The sequence below is a fragment of the Cyprinus carpio genome, chromosome B24, assembly GCF_018340385.1.
Source record: "Cyprinus carpio isolate SPL01 chromosome B24, ASM1834038v1, whole genome shotgun sequence".
NCBI lineage: Eukaryota > Metazoa > Chordata > Actinopteri > Cypriniformes > Cyprinidae > Cyprinus > Cyprinus carpio.
Genome location: NC_056620.1, coordinates 17,444,063 through 17,459,562, shown reverse-complemented (window position 1 = coordinate 17,459,562; position 15,500 = coordinate 17,444,063). Strand labels below are relative to the sequence as shown.

The 15,500-nt window shown below is 34.2% G+C and overlaps 1 protein-coding gene across 1 annotated transcript in view; it reads left to right on the top strand.

The window, feature by feature from the left end:
• The window catches only part of LOC109091959 (collagen alpha-1(XI) chain-like), a 66,616-nt gene extending 62,973 nt beyond the window's left edge, over window positions 1-3,643 (top strand). Inside the window, exons 65-67 of the mRNA XM_042752215.1 lie at window positions 465-533; window positions 2,013-2,246; window positions 2,329-3,643. Coding sequence (XP_042608149.1) covers window positions 465-533; window positions 2,013-2,246; window positions 2,329-2,475 — 450 coding nt within the window. The 3' untranslated portion in view covers window positions 2,476-3,643. The remainder of the gene's footprint in view (window positions 1-464; window positions 534-2,012; window positions 2,247-2,328) is intronic.
• Window positions 3,644-15,500: the final 11,857 nt, after the last annotated feature.

Sequence of the window (15,500 nt, the reverse complement as noted above, 5' to 3'; positions counted from 1 at the left end):
TGCTTTTAGCATGTAGATCCAAACACATCATTCCCCTTAAAGGGTGAATCTTATGACATCATCCAGATCACTTTCACCTCAAGAAAGAAATGAAGGAAGGAAGGAGGGAGTACGTGAGGAAGGAATTCCTTTGAAAATAATACCACAACAGTAAAACACCTTTATGAATTTAGATAATCGTATACGATATATATATATATATATATATATATATATATATATATATATATATATATATATATATTTCAGTGAGATGGTTTTTCATTTCATTCGTATACGAGTATTTCAGTGAGATGGTTTTTCATTTCATTCCAATTGTTGAAACAGATGCTGTATGAAAAATAACTGGGTTTAATTTTATTTCATTTTCTGCTAAAGTAAATTTCCTGTTCATTTAAAACTATGTGCACAGCTGGTCTTTTGCCATTATGTTTTTTTCATATCTATCTTTGTGTCGTCTTTAAGTGAGAATATCTTCATGGCCCAAAGAGGTTCCTGGCTCCTGGTTCAGTGAATTTAAGCGTGGCAAAATAGTAAGTGCACTCTCTCGTTCTTCTTTCATCTTCTCCTTTATGAAAAACACCATCTTGTCCTTCGAAAACTAAAAGGACCTGAGTGGTCTGCTTGGTCTTTTTTCTTTACTCATCCAATGGACAGACACCAGTAAGAGCACAGCTTTTAAAAGATGCTGTCACTGCAGCCCTGGATCCATCAACAAGCCAAGCACACCCACAAACACAAACACACACACCTCATTTATATTTGATGCAGTTATAAAGGCGCCGTTGCACCTTATGTTTCTGGTGTCTGTTCGGACTGTTTTCTACTTTGTCAGAAGAAATGGTTTTCCTGTTGTTCAAAGTTCAAAGTTTACCAGTTTTAAATCAATGTATTGGTGTCTTTGAATTATTTTTATTATTCAGAGTTCCAAATTTACTAGTTTAAAATCATTCTATTGGTACCAATGAAAACCAGACTTGCTTTAATGTTAATACCTAATGATTTTTTCCTCATCTTATAAGAACTGATTATGATTAATAAAATTGCAGCTTATTAATGCAAAAAGATAAACCTAGACAAAAAGTATATTATATTATATTATATTATATTATATTATATTATATTATATTATATTATATTATATTATATTATATTTATTGTTGTCAAACGATTAATCACATCCAAAATTAAAAAAAATTGTTTGCATAATATTTGTGTGTGTTGTGTATATTTATTTTGTATATATAAATAAACAAACACACACATACAGTATATATTTTGAAAATATTTACATATTTACGTCTATATTTATATTCATATAATTTATATTCTAAATAAATATATTTAATATATGAAATATATACATGCATGTGCGTGTATTTATATATACATAATAAATATACACAGTACACACACACATATTATGTAAACAAAAACTTTTATTTTGGATGCGATTAATCGCGATTAATTGTTTGACAACACTAATTCTATTCTATTCTATTCTATTCTATTCTATTCTATTTATTATATTGCATTTTAAAAAAGAGGGATAAGTAAAATAATATCCCACTTGGTTTTAAGTCAGAGAAAATTAAAAATTAACTTTTTAATAAACTGTAAAATATTTAAAAAGGGAAAATAAGAGTATATTTTAATAACTTATGTTCATCTACATACATATATGTTCCTCTTTTTAAATTGTTGAATAATCTCCAGCTATTATTGCAGATTTAAAACCTAAGTATTTTTTGTAAAGAATAATTAGTGCTCACTAAAAAAAAAAAATTACATTATTATTACTACTACTAATACTACTATTTAAACTGTTCCATATATATATATATATAAAAAACATTATATATATATATATATATATATATATATATATATACATATATATATATATATATATATATATAAAACATTTATACAAAAACATATTTAATGTGCCAAGTGCAAATACTGCTGCTGAATTCTGCAAAACGTTCTGTCGTTTTTGTTTTCACCCTCAACTTTCATACGTGGACGCAGAAGGCAACTCGATAAACATGGTCCAGATGACCTTCCTCAAACTACTGACAGCCTCCGCCAGGCAAAACCTGACCTACAGCTGCCACCAGTCGGTAGCCTGGCACGACGCCACTACGGACAGCTACGATAGGGCACTTCGCTTCCTCGGCTCCAATGACGAGGAGATGTCATATGACAACAACCCCTTCATCAAGGCCCTGTCAGACGGCTGTGCAGTAAGTCTTCCATCATAGATTGAAATATGCATCATTTAAATATGCAAGGCACATTTCTGACTGTCCTTCTCTCGTCCTATAGATGAGGAAGGGCTACGGAAAGACGGTACTGGAGATTAACACTCCCAAGATCGATCAGGTTCCAATCATCGATGTGATGTTCACTGACTTTGGGGATCCTAACCAGAAATTTGGATTTGAAGTTGGTCCAGTCTGCTTCCTTGGCTAATAAAAACACTGAAAAAGAAAAAAATACCCATAACTTGGCAGGGTAGGACGGGTTAGCGCATGAGTCAAGACTTTTTTTCTTGATCTCATCAAACCATCAAGCCCCTGTTCCAGCCACATGCAAGTTTTGAATAAAAAAATGGGGTAGCAAACACGTCTTACCTTGTATGTATGTATTACCCAGGAAAATACTTGTTGCCCTTGTAGGGCAAAGATCACATGAAACCTGTTATGGAACGAAAAGGTGAAGGACAACGTCAAACCAAGGAAATCGGTGAACCTGGGAGGTCCACGAGACGGAGGAAGGGGGGACCTCTCATCCGGAGTCTATCGGTGCAGCGCAAAAAATGAAAAATAAATTAAAAGAAAAAAAGACGACAACAATGGTGCTTGTTCAAAATACAAAAAAGAGGTGCTATGAGAAAGAGGATGTATTTTAATAAAACTGTAATTATTATTTTGTACATTATTGTTGTTTCTGAATCCACTTTCAAAACTTGCATGTGTATCACAATTGCATCTGGCTCTTAATTTCCAAATCCCTCACGAAGGTTTATAAGTTATACAACTGAATAAATAAAGAATTTAATAATGATATTTTGTGGATGAATACTGTGTACTTATTATTAAGCAAATAAAAGACAGCATTCAAACAGTTCCCTATTATTAATTGTAATGTAAGTCCTTTGTATATATTGACCATCCCAAAGTCGCTCGCAGTCTGGCCCACTGAACACCTCGAGGAAGATTCAACAGCACATGCAACGCAACTAATGTTGTCTCCTGTGCTTGGTTTAAGTAATCTTGCCATTCATTCAATTTAATTTAATTTTTGTTTGTTATTTGTTTGTTTTTAGGATTTTTTTTTTTTTCAGTTGTAGATCAGTTGCATACCTCAAACTATCTTGAAAATAACCATACTGATGCAAGTATGGTGTGCCCTGTATATAACTTGGTTATACAGTTAAGTTTATATATTTTGGGTGGGGATATTTTTTTTTTTTTAAATGGGAAAAAACAAATCTGTTAGGCCTCTTTTTGTTCGAAACCTTCTGTGAATTCAATGCTAAGGCCTTTTTGGTGACCCATTTTTGTAACTAAAATGAGAAATTGTTTTAAATGTGCTTTTTATGGTTCATTTCATTATTAAAAACTGGATTCCAACCAACCATGAAACTGAGTTGTGGATTGTTTGTTTGCTTCGTCAAGTCAGACCGTTTTATTTTCTGTTTGGTATGTGCATCTTTGTGATTTTAAAAGGTTTTACATGACATCTGTGCAATCTATCTGACCGATATGCCATTTTAGTGCCAATAAGTGAGCTGTATGCTGCAAAATTGCATTGGTTAAAATAAATGTTTGCTAACTCATGCATAACACGTTGTTTAATTAATTACTTCCCCGTATCATTTATCATGCATTACAGCTCATTAGCAGGTCGTCTGGGATGTCTGAACAGGATGAGAACAGCGTGTTTACTTTAGAAAAACTTTCATACTCATTTCATACAGGTCCCTCTGGCTCCTTTCCTAATCGAGTGCTGGAAGCTACACAATCTGATGGCACCTACACATGGAGTCTCATTAGGCACTGCGTTTAAAATGAAAGCCCCGTCTCCATTTAAGAATAAGAGCTCTCTCTATCCACTGTTTGATGTCTGTGAATCCTCACTGGTTCGATAAGCAATGAATTCTCTGCATTATTATTGGACATCTCTATTCACGCTTTCAAAGGAATGCCAATTTGATATTTTTCTTTAGGCAAAGACTTTGAGTTTGCCATTTCACCATGAGCCTTTGTGGCAGGCATTCTCTGCTTAGCATTTTAAAAGAATTTCAAAGGATTTGACTCTCTCAGGATGGACTCCATTTGAGCAGCATCTCAAGAACTTTTCTGCATGACAGGGCTTCAAACTACTAAAATATATGAAGCACTGTGTTACATTTGGTAACTGTGACTTAAAAATATAACATACAATAAGGGGAGAGGTGTTATAATTGAGCAAACTCACTCTCAAAACTTGTCTGGGAGGTTGGTTGCCTAATCAAAGACTGGTAGCCTCTTTACAGTCAAAATAAAAGTGAAATGGTTTTCTCAAAAAATATGCTTAGTCAACTTCACAAGCCTAAAGTGGAAAATGCATAAAAGACCATGTGCCTGTGGGAGTGTGTTTTTGTTCTTAAACAGTGTAAGAGCCAAAGCAAATATCCATGTTTAAAGCTTAAATATCAGTTCACGCTCTCTTAGTGAAGCTTCCAGGAAGCTGTTCCTTCTCTGTATTATTATTTCTGGTGGTTAGACATTGTACATCCCAAGCACACAACCAAGATACACATGTATCATCAAATCACAGGAAGATGTGACTATAAACCCTACCCCCATCACCTGCATTGCTCTGCTGGATGCATGGACACTTGAAAGATGTAGTTTTTTCTAATTTGTTCCAAAAGATATACCATAACGGAGGAGTTTGCCTGTGTTTTGTCTCCTCACTTCATCAGTAATTACCTGAGCTGTCCAACAAAGAAAATGTCCAATTAATTCTCTGCATGTGCTGTCTTTTGCAGCATTATTGCGGAATGGGGGAAAAACACCCACACTTCTCTCTTCAGGGGCTGTATGGGACCTGCCTGTCTCTTCTTCGTCTCCTCAAAGGCAGATGAACAAAGATCAAACAGGCTGGCCGATGGCATTAACTTTGAATATTCAAGCTGCATGGGTACAGAGAGACACCACGTAACTGCCAGCCCACAATTCCCTCAAAAGGAACGCTAAGCCTCAAATCATAAAACAGCCACCCATTTTAAAAAATAAAAAGCATGAGAGTTTCCGTCGCTGTCAGTCAAGGCAATCCTCAAAGAGAAAAGCTGAAAGAAGATATTCTGAATTGCTAAGCTAAAAGGTAGCCGTGCATTAAAAGGACTTTAAAGCAAACTTAACAAGCATAACGTTTCATAACTACTGCAATGAGGATATGAAGCTCTATGCAGGTAATTAAGTCTGGCTATTAGAAAAATGCACAAGCGGAGAGGTGTTGTAAAGGCTACACTGATTATGATGGGAAGTACAGCAGGTGGTGTATGGATTTGCTGCCATTTACAGAAATGAGCATTTAACGCCTGGTGGGCAGATGTAATTGTACACATAACCTTCAGAACTTCATGGCCACTAACATCTCGTCGCTGTGAGAGACATACTGTAAGCTCTTTGTATATAATGGTGGTTGGGCTTTATTGCTGGTTCGCATTTTTACAGGCCTGACACTGGAATATAAAAATTCCTTTATAGTTGAGGGTATCAGAATTCACAGGCAATTTCACAAACAGTCCAAGCATGATTTCATATCAGTGCAGAATGAAAACTAGACTATTACTATTGTAAAAGTGACCAGGGTTAGTTGTCGCACAAATCTGTAACCATGAGGTTTTGAGTCAAAAGTCCAACAAACGCTTGTTTTGTCTTGTTCAAATTCTGATATAATGTAATTTTGGCTACAGATGTTTGGTAACAATGTGATCACCAAATCAGTATCTACTACTGGACTACTTTCTTACAGAGTGGATTTGGTAGATTTAGAAACTTAAATTTTAAACACAATATTGCCATTACTTTGTTTTGATCCACCAACAAAAATAGTTTCAAACAAAAGCCTCAGCAGAACAATTGCAGCATTGAATAATGCAGTGTTTTAAATCAATTGGTTAAGTAAATGATTCAATGACTCATTTATAAAGACTGATTGTTTCTCAACAAACTAAGAATGCAAAGAACAGACTTGTGTTCTCGTGGAGACCTGTATTGCCAGGCTACCAAGGAAGAACCAACTCGGAAGGACGTAAGGACACAGAATGCATCTTTGTGAGAAGCGCTGCGTCTTCGGGATTTCTAATGGTTTGATTCTCTTAAGTCTACATTCGATGCATTCTCTATATCAACAACACATCTGGCCACTGAAAATGAATCGGTTGAACGACTGATTCAAATGATTCACTCAGTGAAATGAGGGCTTTGCAGAAAGAGTCACTGAAAAACACTAACACGTAGATTTATTATGTATACATAAATACAAACTCATGCATGTATATATTTAAGAAAAAAAATTTATGTTTATATATTAAATATATTTATATATAATACGTATAAAATATAATCACATAAATGTATATACATGTACAAAAACTTTTATTTTGGATGTGATTAATTGTTTGACGGCCCTAATATATATATATATATATATATATATATATATATATATATATATATCGAAGGTTGGGATCAGTAAAATTTTGACTGTCTATATTGAGTGTAAATGTAAAGGATCGATCTGAACCTCAGTGCTAGTAATAATAATAAAAAAAGCCAAATTCTGATTAATCTGCTGTTACATCCAGACACAAGTGCAACTGGTCTGCTGTTTATTGATCGTGTGATTTGAGGCTGTTAAGGGTCAGGGCAGCTAAGTCTGTGCTAAGTTTGTGAGACTGTGCGTGTGCGTGGGGGGTAATGCGGAGACCAGCCAATGGTTTCGTTTAGTGGGGGAAGACTTGCTAATCTCCTTCACCTGCCCCGTGTTCTCATGTGGACAACGAATGAGTTTAATGGGTGGAAAAGTGTTCATTATGGCAGAAGCATCGACTAATGAGCCGTTACTGCTCAGAAGTGTCATTAAGATCCAAAGACAGCATCTGATCTTTGAACTACACTGTAATCACAGCTTTTGTGTACAACTTATAGTGTGTGATAGCAGTGGTGTACGTGTGTGTGCATGGCTGCATCCTGTGGTGTCCTGCACCTATTATTTTGAGGCAATAAAGGTCTTGGTTCACTTGGTGCTTTGTGCACGTTTTTAAAAACATGTTTTAAATAGTTCCAGTTTTAAGCAAAAACAATAAATGAATAAAGAAAAATTGCATTTGAAAGAGGAATGTGATGTAAAATATATACCTGACTTGAATGCAATATGTCACTTTCGATAAAAGCTCTAAAATGCATAAACGTAAATATGATACTTCTTTCTAAATTAACTGATTAACTCACCTAAATTAAACTAGTTCATTATATGACAAACACTAAAGCAGGGTTATTATATTTAACTAAATCTAAAATTAAAACCATTAAAAAATTTACATTAAATAAAATAGCCTAAACTATAAAAAAAAAACGTATATAAACTTAAATAAAAAATGTATAAAACCATACAGAAAAAACTACTAAAAATGTCAAAAATACACAACAAAATTACTAAAACTTAAATGGAGTCGAAATACAATGTGTATATATAATGTATATAATATTAAAATAACACTGCCTAGGAGAATGTCTTTCTTTTTCACTTCACACTTTGCACCATACATGTTATTATGTACATATTTGCTTGCATATATGACACTTTTAAAATATTTATTTATTTTTTGCATATTTTTGTGTTTTTTGATGAATGAATGAATGAATGAATGAATGAATGAATGAATGAATGATTCAACCCATTTTTTCTTAGTTATAAATGATTCTTTTTTTTTCTTTTCTTTTTTGGAAGTTCTATTCAAACTCGCTTGAACCAAGGGATCTTCCCTTCTTTCAAAGTTGTCTTTCCAAAGTAGTTGTCTCTGCAACATGGTGTCCACACTCTCTCATCTCAACTACCTTCAGTACTCAAGGATACCAAGTTCGAAATGTAAGAAAGATGCTGACAGTGATGTGAATCTGGAATGTTCCCTCTAAGCTGGCGCGCGCGCGCGGCCGCGCACTTCTACCACCGCTGCCGCGCAGAAAGAAATAATGTGCCCCGCGCACACGAATTGCAATGCTCGGGTAAACCGCTATATAGTTGATATCACGATAGAGTTAGAACCGGTGAATGCGGTTTACAGTTTCATAGAAAGGGAATGATGTGCGCCAAATGAGTCGCTGTTGAAACCGAATACTTCAATGGTTGCGTAGCCTACGAAATAGCTCAACTCGAGAGCCGACGCAAACGCAATGACATGTGAAATAAAAACGTCATCATGTATAAAGAAGAGTGGCTTGGTTAAGTGCTGGAAACAGCGGATGATGGGCACAGAACGGTAACAAAACTCAGAGACATTTACAGTCACACAGGTGTAGTGTGCAAACTGTACATCATAGGGATGTTTAGATAGCTATAGAAGAACTGACGTTCACGTTTTTTGTTTTATTCTTATATTTAACTTACAGATCTCAGTTTAAATGCTTCAGTTTCTATTCTATTCTATCACTTTAAATGCTTCAGTTTGTTTTGTTAGTATATTATGTTAGGCCTATATTATTAACCTAATAAATAATTGACCTTGTTTTTTAATGGAGTCTCTGCTCATCAACAGGATGTATTTATTTTATCGAAAATACGAAAAAAAAAAAAAACAGTAATATTGTGAAACATTATTGCAATTTCTAATATTGCTTTCCTGTTTTAATATACTTTAAAATATAATTTATTCCCGTGGAGCAAAGCTGAATTTTTCAGCATCATTACTCCAGCCTTCAGTGTCATATTATCCTTCAGAAATAACACTAAAAACCTTATTAGGATACTTTGATGAATAAAAAGTAAAAAAAAAAAAAAAATACTTTTTTTTTTTTTTTTTTTTTTTTTTGGAACGTTTTTACTTTTTTCTTTGATTCTTAGATTAATAAAAAAAAAGTTAAAAAGAACAGCATTTATTCAAAATAGAAATCTTTTCTAAAACATGTCTTTATTATCACTTTTTATCCCATTTAAACACATTCTTGCTGAATAAAAGTATTCATTTCTTTAAAAAAAAGAAAAAAAAAAATACTGACCACACAAACATTTTAGTAGTGTATATTGTAACACAAAATTTCTATTTTGAATAAACACTGTCCTTTTTAACTTTTTATTTATCAAAGAATCCCGAAAAAATATCACAAGTCCCAAAAAAATATTATGCAGCACAACTGTTTCCAACATTGATTATAAATCAGCATATTAGAATGATTTGTAAAGGATCATGTGACACCGAAGACTGGAGAAATGATGCTGAAAATTGCTCTGCTTCATAGGAATAAATTATATTTTAAAGTATATTAAAATAGAAAACTTATATTTTAAATTGCAATAATACTTCACAATATTATTTTTTGAAATAATATTCAATATTTTTATCAAATAGATACAGCCTTGATAAGAAACTTATTTAATAAACATTATTGATCCCAAACTTTTGAATGGCAGTGTATTATACTGTGTATATATATATATATATATATATATATATATATATATATATATATATATATATATATATAAAGTTTTCTCAGGTAATCTAAAATGTACATCATTTAGTCATGGTCAAATTAAATACAAATAGCACATTAAACTTAAAAGTTACACACTTTTTTTGTTGTGCATGCTGTACATGTCTGGTATAAAGAATGTTTTTGCACAGGTGGCCGAAATGTCCGCCCAATAGAGAAAAGTTTTGCTCAGCCCAGACTGTTGATAAAAACAGTTGCATCTGACAGTGATGTGAATCTGGCAGAAAGTGAGCCCTCATCACTTGTTTGTCTTTCATAGTGTGCACGGACTTCAAGGGTAGAGCTGAGACAAGAGGCGAGGTGATCAGAGAAAGAAGAAAAGCGATGCTGAACAGGGCCCGAGGCGCTCTGAGAGGTTTCCCTCTCTCAGAGACCTGAGAGACTGTCAACACAGAGCCCCACTGGGCTGCCTTACAACGCTTTCCATCTACCCTCTTCAAAGACACCCCAGCATTTGAATAAGTTCAATCAGGTCCTGCTGCCACGGGCTGTAACGTGATGCAGCAGAGTGTCGAGGCGAATAAAGCTCAAACCGCCAGCCTCATCCACCTCAATGCTAGTGGCCCTCAGAAGATGGTCAGCGGCACCAGCGGGACGGGGCGAGCACTGGCCGTGCAAAGGACAGGTGAGAAGACTGTGTTCTCCAAGAGAGGAGGCGTATCACCTCACAGCTATGATCAAAGGACAAATCAAAAGACGGGAAATGAGAGCCCATGTAGGAGGATTCTGAATGCAAAGTGGCTCTCAACATAGAATATTCTGTGAAAATATGTTTTATGGATGTTTCAAGGATGACCTCTTGGGCTGACTTTTATTTGATACAGTGTCAGTCTTTACAAAACTACACTTGCCCAGAAAGTCGATTTTTTTTTTCAGATGTTCCAGGAACCTTATGATGGTTTGGATCATATTTGGAAGAAAATAACCCCATATTCCAAGTTGGTTTGATGCCAATAGAGGAAAAATTGACTTCTGGGCCTCAGCCAGAAGTCAGTACATAACATTAAAGTTACATTAAACCCATATCAACAGTATAAAGATGAATCAGTGGCTAGTTTTAGACTGCCTGACTGATGAAGTTAACACTCACATTAACCAACGGCACAAAAAGATCTAACGTGATGTGCAGCAGAGAAAAAGTGTTATTGCATCGCCTCAGAGCAGTTAAGCCAGAATCCAGCGGTTATTTGACATTGTGAGAGGGAGCCGTGCTCCACAGATCAGTATAAATCTTCTGCCAAGCCTGCTGCTATCCAAGTGCTGTTGGAATTGATTGGCTGAATTATTGATGACCGTGAAAGGCTGTGTTTAGATGGCTTAGTAATTACTGCTATCTGTATTAAAAATTAAACATAGCTCTGCTCAGTGTCATTAGCTAAAATTGTTCTTTGGAAGTTGATTACTTCACAGTAAACACAAACGGTTTTAAATCGACATGAAACAGCATCTGCGACCCATTTTCCTTGTGTAATGTGACATACTTAAGGATTTTCACTTGAAAAAAAGCACAAGCCCAAAAACAATGCCAAAATCTTTAAGGCTTTAATTATTTTTCAGGGTAAAGTTTTTTTTTTGTTTTTTTTTTTAATAACATGAATTATTAATTCATTAAAAAATAATTCAAATACCAAATTTAATTTCATTTAATAATTTTATTATTTAATTGTATTATTTAATTTAATTTAATTTTGATTTAAATATGCTCATTATAAAAAAAATACAAGATTTGCATTTCTTAATGTATTTTTGAATAAATAGATTGGACAAAAAGCATTGCATCATTGACCCTTTTATTTATTTATTTATTTATTTATTTATTTATTTATTTATTGTGGTTTGCTGACATTTTACAATTTATTTAAGATAAATAAATAAATGAGATGATGTCAATTAAAAACAGAAGTCATTTTAGAGGCGGAAGTATTCATTTCACTATAATAAAATGTTTAAAAAAAATAATAATTATTTTGATAAATGTGCACTAAGTAAACATGCACAGTAAGTTTATAGGGTCAAATGCAATTTTTAAATACACAAGATATTGCACAAAGCAGTTTGAAACTCTAATGCCTTCTGACTATTGTGAAGGACTTTCGCTTTTGAAACATTTCAATTTCAAGGAAGAATACAATAGTGTTCTCAAACTCATTTGCAAGAACAAGAATTATATTGACCTCTCCCGAATTATAGTTTGCAAATGCACAGGATGATGAGCATTTACGTGAATTCATATTTATGTTAATGTGCACATGTGATAGAATACCAAACCACAGCTGCAACAGGAGAGTATTTCTCAAGTTTAACCACCGACAATCACAGGGCATCTTCCAGCCAACTGTAGTTCCCTGCTCATGTTAAAAAGATTAGATGGCTGATGAGTACACATCCCAGACACAGTTATGTCAAAGGAGGCAAACAACATCGAAAAAAAAAAAAAAATCAATCAACAATGTGTTTCGCAGACTGTCTGGAATATTTTATGGGTTTGTGTATGAATGACTCCCTTGGCCTCAATTTTGGTGTACTGCTGTGTCTAAACTGCAAGCAAGCAATGTGACAACTAGATCGCTCCCATTTTAATCAACAATGCCGTCTACATAACAATGCTTGCAGCTTGATTATAATGGGAGCAATATAGGTTGTGTCAATTTGTATACTTTTACTATGCAGTGAAAGTACAGTATGTGCTTTTCTATGTTGGGAAAGTACTCACTTTTAAGCATAAAGGCCCATTCATACCAAAACTGATAACTGTAACAATATTACCGTCCACACCAATGCATAACATTCTGTTTGTTATCAGCATGCTGCAGTTCTGTCATCTGTCACTTTCAATGCTCGAGTTCTTTAAAGCAGGATGGATTCTTATTGTCAATGTTTTTATCATTTATCAGCTTAAGAAAATGATTCCAGTGACATCGTTCCTCTTTGCCATTATCGTTATGGTTGAGGTGAGGACACTGCTATTCTTTTACATTTAGAAAGATTTTAAAAACTATATCTTTATCGTTATTGTCTTTGGTATGAAAGTTAGTTCACCCCAAACTTTTATCTTTTTTCATCATTGTCATCCATCATGTTGAATGAGTTTCTGTTGGGTGGGACATAAAAAAATGATATTTTGAAGAACGTTGGTAACCAAATAGTTGCTGGTAAAATGTTTTGCATCACTTCACAACTCCTCTTAAAGTGTCTATTGGATGCACACTTCAGAATCTCACTGGAAATAATAGGTCATCCGGAGATTTTCCAGCTATTTTATAAATACTATGAATATATACTGCTCTTTTCACATACTGTTTTCACCTAAAAGTAACCTATAGTAAGGCATTATGCGATTTCGGATGCAGCCTATGGTTTTGAAAACACCAGATCTCACATACTTTAATAAGTGCTCAGTATATAAATTGTGTACAGTTTATATTTGGATTCAAACTATCATTTGTTAAAAGTAAAAGTAGCTTATGTTCAGTTAGGGATGGAAATCTAGCCTGCTGTTTGTCTCTTCACTCTATTGAGCTGTTTTTGTTTTCTGATTCTGTTGGCCCCTGGGTTGCCATTTGTAGTGTGCATCTCCATTTGATTCAACATTTAATTGACGATGTTGGTGATAAGGATTTGTGTGTACTTCAGTGCGAAAAAATGAAGAAACAAACATTTAAATGGTTTGAAGTCTGGGCCAATTAGCCTATCACACAGTCATTGCTAGCACTTACTAAAATATATGAAAGTGCTTTGGCTTTTGCCCTCAAGGATTTTAGCAGAAGACATTTTTTTTTTTTTTCACTCAAGACTGCCACACTGTCCACACTAATAAGATGTACACAGCAAGCGAACAACACAACACACAGAAATAAGCCCTCAGTCCAAATTTGCATACTGTTCATACTAATTTAACCACATTCTCTGTAATGTGACAGTAGTACAGCTTTTTTCATAATAATCTAGCTACTTATCCAGCAAATAGCAGTGTAGTGTGATCGAAGGCTTTACTTTTTATCAGAGGGTTGTAATCAAATGCACTTACCTAAATGGTCTTCTTGCTTTCTTCATTTGAAATGAAAGAAAATGCTACTCGTATTCATTCTAGTGAATTGGTTTGTTCTCTAAATTTCTTTCACATCTACAGTAGCACTGGGAAGTCCGAATCAATTCTCCTAAATGATCCTTTTGTTCTCATAATTACGTAGAATGATTCATTCTATTGAATCAGTTTGTTCTTAATGGTCCTCTCTCTCATGTGTATAACTCTGGGTAAACCGATCTCTATACCCAATCTGTGAAACAGTTAAGACAGATTTTTATATAATTTCAGAATTTCAGATTTCAGATCTGGTTTTTCAGGTCATTGTTGAAAGAGTCAAAAAAGTCAAAAGAGCCACATCTCTATGTACTCTGTTGTCTAGAAATAGTTTGGATCCCTCATTCAGTGCAAGTCTATGGGGTTTTTGCCCATTTTCTCAGTCGCCAAGGGAAAATCATTACAGTCTAATTTCTCAATATGAGCCTCAGAAAGCAGCACTAATAAATGGATCAGATATCTACCAACAGACACTGACTCAATAAAACATCTATCACTGCTTTTTATATTTTTAAACAACCCACAACCCAAAGATTCCATTCATATTTCCAACAAAGTTTCTAATAAACAGACTTGTGTATGAAGACTCATCAGTTGTGGAAGGAACCTCATTTGTTTGGCTCTAACAGGCTTCATCTGCTACCATATGTTCAATTGTTAGGCAGAAGCTTTCTTTGCATTTTCACAGCAAATTGGAAACTGTGGAAACAATGGCAGCTATAGCGCCTGGCGTGGCTTTGTGTTTCCAGCAGTCTGTCAATAACAGCTCCTGTGGCTCCAACACTCAGACCACATGCACATAGTTAGTCAATTAAACCTTGTTATTTCCCATATGAGGAATGTATTTTTGTACTCTGACAGGAGCTGACAACATGGAAAGTAACAGGATTATATGGATTTTATGTTACTCCCCAGGCTAGAGTCACTCCGCTTAGCATATTTCATTAAACGTTTTATGCTGAAGTTGCCTCAGGTCTGATATGAATTAGCATCTTACATCCTCTGATGTAAGCACAAAGAGTGGCAAAAAAAAAAAATCAAATTTAGGAATGCATGCAAAATGATTTGCTGTGTATAATAAGATTTCACTCTAAAGCTGAGATTTAGTCGGTTAGTTTCAATTTTAGAGTGTTATTTCAGCTTCAGAAGAAGAAAAAAACTGTTTATAACCTTTATATTAAGAGGATAACACTCAAATCATTTTTTTCCCTAAATGTTTTATAACTAACAATGCAATTTTTTTCTCATTTTCTATAAATAATGTATGCTTCCGGCAGGAAATGCAAGAAAAGGTGACTGGGCATTATAATGATATTTGAAATAACCAACTGAGTAGCAACATGTAAAACAGTAAAACAAGTTTCGCTATCAAAAACCAAAGTTTGTTTAATAAACACCATCAGCTTCAGAGGCTATTTTCCTGGTGAGAAAGTTTATAGTTATACTATATCAGTTTTTTATAACTATTTTTACTAGAAACTCTAAAACTATTTGGATTAACTTTGTAAACATTCTTATTGAGTAAAAAAGGTTTCTCACAGGGTTAAAACCAGCACAATCTAATAAAGCATGCTTCATGGATAAGGGGTTTTGACAGAAAGAACATATCGGGGGATCTTCTCCAAAAATTAAAACTTGTATCATCCTGG